A 6,000-nucleotide genomic window follows, 5' to 3' on the forward strand; every position below is an offset into this window, starting at 1 on the left:
TTCTGTAGTTGGTCAACAAGTGATAACTTTTCACCAGATCTACATGTTAACAAAGGGCCAAAATACACAATACAATGCCAATCTGATACCTCACCATCTGACCTACATACATTATGCAGTATAGTATATGGAGCCATACATTATGCAGTATAGTATATAGAGACATACATTATATAGTATATGAAGCCATACATTATACAGTATAGTATATAGAGCCATACATTATATAGTATATGAAGCCATACATTATACAGTATAGTATATGGAGCCATACATTATGCAGTTTAGTATATAGAGCCATACATTATACATTACACAGTATAGTATATAGAGCCATACATTATATAGTATATGAAGCCATACATTATGCTGTATAGTATATGGAGCCATACATTATACAGTATAGTATATAGAGCCATACATTATACATTATACAGTATAGTATATGGAGCCATACATTACGCATTATAGTATATGAAGCCATACATTTTCCTGTATAGTATATGGAGCCTTACATTATCAGTATAGTATATGGAGTCATAAATTATGCAGTATAGTATATGGAGCCATACATTATACATTATACAGTATAGTATATGAAGCCATACATTATACGGTATAGTATATGGAGCCATACATTATACAGTATAGTATATGGAGCCATACATTACGCATTATAGTATATGAAGCCATACATTTTCCTGTATAGTATATGGAGCCTTACATTATCAGTATAGTATATGGAGTCATACATTATGCAGTATAGTATATGGAGCCATACATTATACATTATACAGTATAGTATATGAAGCCATACATTATACGTTATAGTATATGGAGCCATACATTATACAGTATAGTATATGGAGCCATACATTACATAGTATATGGAGCCATACATTATATAGTATATGGAGCCATACATTATACAGTATAGTATATGGAGCCATACATTATATAGTATATGAAGCCATACATTATACAGTATAGTATATGAAGCCATACATTATATAGTATATGAAGCCATACACTATACAGTATAGTATATGGAGCCATACATTACATAGTATATGGAGCCATACATTATATAGTATATGGAGCCATACATTATACAGTATAGTATATGGAGCCATACATTACATAGTATATGGAGCCATACATTATACGGTATAGTATATGGAGCCATACATTATACAGTATAGTATATAGAGCCATACATTATACATTATACAGTATAGTATATGGAGCCATACATTACGCATTATAGTATATGAAGCCATACATTTTCCTGTATAGTATATGGAGCCTTACATTATCAGTATAGTATATGGAGTCATAAATTATGCAGTATAGTATATGGAGCCATACATTATACATTATACAGTATAGTATATGAAGCCATACATTATACGGTATAGTATATGGAGCCATACATTATACAGTATAGTATATGGAGCCATACATTACGCATTATAGTATATGAAGCCATACATTTTCCTGTATAGTATATGGAGCCTTACATTATCAGTATAGTATATGGAGTCATACATTATGCAGTATAGTATATGGAGCCATACATTATACATTATACAGTATAGTATATGAAGCCATACATTATACGTTATAGTATATGGAGCCATACATTATACAGTATAGTATATGGAGCCATACATTATACAGTATAGTATATGGAGCCATACATTACATAATATATGGAGCCATACATTATATAGTATATGGAGCCATACATTATACAGTATAGTATATGGAGCCATACATTATATAGTATATGAAGCCATACATTATACAGTATAGTATATGAAGCCATACATTATATAGTATATGAAGCCATACACTATACAGTATAGTATATGGAGCCATACATTACATATTATATGGAGCCATACATTATATAGTATATGGAGCCATACATTATACAGTATAGTATATGGAGCCATACATTACATAGTATATGGAGCCATACATTATACGGTATAGTATATGGAGCCATACATTATACAGTATAGTATATGGAGCCATATATTATATAGTATATGAAGCCATTTACTTTTTGAAAATGTGTAAAATGTTCTCAATCTCTACATAAGATATTGTAAAGATAAATCAGTTTATGGATGGATTTGGCAGGGGACAGAACTATTTCTGAAAGTTGCAAAATATACAGTATACAGCTGCCACTCTTTCTTTTCAAAATTATTTTTCTCTTTGCAGGCTGTCAGGCTGTCTAGTCACAGAGGAAGGCTGTGCTTCTCTGGTGTCAGCTCTGAGGTCAAACCCCTCACACCTGAGAGAGCTGGACCTGAGCTACAATCACCCAGGAGTCTCAGGAGTCAGAATGCTCTCTGCTGGACTGGAGGATCCACTCTGCAGACTGGAGAAACTCAAGTATGTACATGTGTCAATCTGTTGATGAGTGACATACTGTAAGAAATTGTTCTGCGTTTGGGTTAGTTATGATAATTTATACTTATCAGGTTAGTTATGATAATTTATGGTTATCAGGTTAGTTATGATAATTGATAGTTATCAGGTTAGTTATGATAATTGATAGTTGTCAGGCTAGTTATGATAATTGATAGTTATCAGGTTAGTTATTATACTTGATAGTTATCATGTTAGTTATGATAACGATAGTTATCAGGTTAGGTATGATGATTGATAGTTATCAGGTTAGGTATGATAATTGATAGTTATCAGGGCAGTTATGATAATTGGTAGTTATCAGATTAGTTATGATAATTGATAGTTATCAAGTTAGTTATCATAATTGATAGTTAACAAGTTAGTTATCATAATTGATAGTTATCAGGTTAGTTATGATAACTGATAGATATCAGGTTAGTTATGATAACTGATAGTTATCAGGTTAGTTATGATAACTGATAGTTATCAGGTTAGGTATGTTAATTTAAATTGACTGTAAACAAGACACACCATTGACTGTGTGTGTGTGTGTGTGTGTGTGTGAGAGAGAGAGAGAGAGAGAGAGAGAGAGAGAGAGAGAGAGAGAGAGAGAGAGAGAGAGAGAGAGAGAGAGAGAGAGAGAGAGAGAGAGAGAGAGAGAGAGAGAGAGAGAGAGAGAGAGAGAGAGAGAGAGAGAACCAGTGTGTACATTTACTGTCTGTTCTCCTGCTCCTCTTACAGCGTTAAACCTGGAGGAGTGAACACAATCAAACCATGGCTTAGAGAATGTGAGTTTTGACTACTGTTCAGAATTAGCCTGTTATTACTCAGTCTAAATTCAAGTTGACTCAAAGAAGAGCTTGCTTGATAAGTGAGCTATCTATGTGTGGTTACACTAATAGGACTTCACTCTGTGGTTATATTTTGCTGTGTGTGTTTTATATTACCATTCAGTAGAATATATGATCATTCAGCAAGTCTTATATAACCTTTCCTTGGTCCTTTAATGCCTACAAACATTAACATTCTGATGTGGCCCTTTAATAACTAGAAACATTAACATTCTGATGTGGCCCTTTAATACCTAGAAACATTAACATTCTGATGTGGTCCTTTAATACCTAGAAACATTAACATTCTGATGTGGTCCTTTAATAACTAGAAACATTAACATTCTGATGTGGTCCTTTAATAACTAGAAACATTAACATTCTGATGTGGTCCTTTAATAACTAGAAACATTAACATTCTGATGTGGTCCTTTAATAACTAGAAACATTAACATTCTGATGTGGTCCTTTAATAACTAGAAACATTAACATTCTGATGTGGTCCTTTAATAACTAGAAACATTAACATTCTGATGTGGTCCTTTAATAACTAGAAACATTAACATTCTGATGTGGTCCTTTAATAACTAGAAACATTAACATTCTGATGTGGTCCTTTAATAACTAGAAACATTAACATTCTGATGTGGTCCTTTAATAACTAGAAACATTAACATTCTGATGTGATATGAAGATGATTTGTAATATACCTGGTCTTCCCCATCAGATGCCTGTGATCTCACAATGGACCCAAACACAGTAAACAGATACCTCTCTCTGTCTGAGGAGAACAGAAAGGTGACATGTAGGAGAGAGAAGCAGCCGTATCCTGATCACACAGAGAGATTTGAGGACTGTAAACAGGTGCTGTGTAGAGAGGGTCTGACTGAGCGCTGTTACTGGGAGGCAGAGTGGAGTGGAATAGGGGCTTACATAGGAGTGACATATACAGGAATCAGCAGGAGAGGAAGGGGTAATGACTTTGTGATTGGATACAATGACAAGTCCTGGACTCTGGACTGCTCTGATAACAGTTACATGGTTTGGCACAATGGAAATCCCACTCCCATAGACGTCTCCTCCTCCAGCTCCCACAGAGTAGGAGTGTATCTGGACTGGCCAGCCGGCACTCTGTCCTTCTACAGAGTCTCCTCTGACACACTGACCCACCTGTACACATTCCACACCACATTCACTGAGCCCCTCTATCCAGGGTTCAGGCTTTGGTTTGACAGCTCAGTGTCCCTGTGTCAGGTGGTCTCTGTGTCAAACACACTGGAGCAACAATCTAGAATAGCTCTCTAGTGTGTAAACATATGATTGTAAATATTCATGAATACACACCATTGAAGTTGACAGTCATTGTCAACTAGAGTCATTCATTAATAGAATGAATCACCACACTGTGTTGTAAAAACTGTTTTCATTTACAAATCATTGATCTGGTTGTTATTGGGCTTCTTGGTGTTTGTAAATATTGTTGTCTGTAGAATGTTTATTTGTCAAATTCTTGACACAACCATCTTGTTTCTGTATGAACTCAATTCCACTGAATGAAATGTACATGTGTCAGATTTGATGCCTATAATTTAATGCCTATAATATGCCATGTAAAGTGTTACCATGCGATTTCTGTGAAAAAAGCTTGAAATGATGGGAGGTCAAAGATCATGAGTATTTTATGTCTGTGTTTCTCTCAGTCTCTGTCTGTCTCTAACCCTAGTTGTCAGTAAAGAAAACTGTTATCTGATGTCTGTGTCTCTCTCAGTCTCTGTCTGTCTCTAACCCCAGTTGTCAGTAAAGAAAACGTTTAGCTCCACCGTTAATGGTTCATCCTCATGGTGTGGAGAAAGCATACCTGAAACTGAAAGTATATTTGTTCTTTTCCAGACAGGATGCATTTTGAGAGGACAGAGCAGGATATCCTATAAACTCTTAACTGGAGAGATGACAGAGCAGGATATCCTATAAACTCTAAACTGGAGAGAGGACAGAGCAGGATATCCTATAAACTCTAAACTGGAGAGAGGACAGAGCAGGATATCCTATAAACTCTCAACTGGAGAGAGGACAGAGAAGGATTTTCTATAAACTCTAAACTGGAGAGAGGACAGAGCAGGATATCCTATAAACTCGAAACTGGAGAGAGGACAGAGCAGGATATCCTATAAACTCTAAACTGGAGAGAGGACAGAGTAGGATATCCTATAAACTCTTAACTGGAGAGATGACAGAGCAGGATATCATATAAACTCTAAACTGGAGAGAGGACAGAGCAGGATATCCTATGAACTCTCAACTGGAGAGAGGACAGAGCAGGATATTCTATAAACTCGAAACTGGAGAGAGGACAGAGCAGGATATCCTATAAACTCTAAACTGGAGAGAGGACAGAGCAGGATATCCTATCAACTCTAAACTGGAGAGAGGACAGAGCAGGATATTCTATAAACTCTAAACTGGAGAGAGGACAGAGCAGGATATCCTATAAACTCTAAACTGGAGAGAGGACAGAGCAGGATATCATATAAACTCTAAACTGGCGAGGGTACAGAGCAGGATATCCTATAAACTCTAAACGGGAGACGATAGAGCAGGATATCCTATAAACTCTAAACTGGAGAGAGGACAGAGCAGGATATTCTATAAACTCTAAACTGGGGAGAAGACAGTAAAGTATTGTATTTCAGAACAATAATGTAACAGACAGAGCAGAGAGAGTCTGAAGTCAGGGACAACTTGTGTT

The 6,000-nt window shown here is 35.8% G+C and overlaps 1 protein-coding gene across 1 annotated transcript in view; it reads left to right on the plus strand.

Moving 5' to 3' along the window:
• Positions 1 to 5,004, plus strand: part of LOC311124504 (uncharacterized protein) — a 55,017-nt gene extending 50,013 nt beyond the window's left edge. Inside the window, exons 9-11 of the mRNA XM_084198641.1 lie at positions 2,233 to 2,406; positions 3,166 to 3,212; positions 3,982 to 5,004. Coding sequence (XP_084054767.1) covers positions 2,233 to 2,406; positions 3,166 to 3,212; positions 3,982 to 4,559 — 799 coding nt within the window. The 3' untranslated portion in view covers positions 4,560 to 5,004. The remainder of the gene's footprint in view (positions 1 to 2,232; positions 2,407 to 3,165; positions 3,213 to 3,981) is intronic.
• Positions 5,005 to 6,000: the final 996 nt, after the last annotated feature.

This window comes from Coregonus lavaretus (genome assembly GCF_964263955.1).
Source record: "Coregonus lavaretus genome assembly, contig: HAP1_SCAFFOLD_387, whole genome shotgun sequence".
Classification (NCBI taxonomy): Eukaryota; Metazoa; Chordata; class Actinopteri; order Salmoniformes; family Salmonidae; genus Coregonus; species Coregonus lavaretus.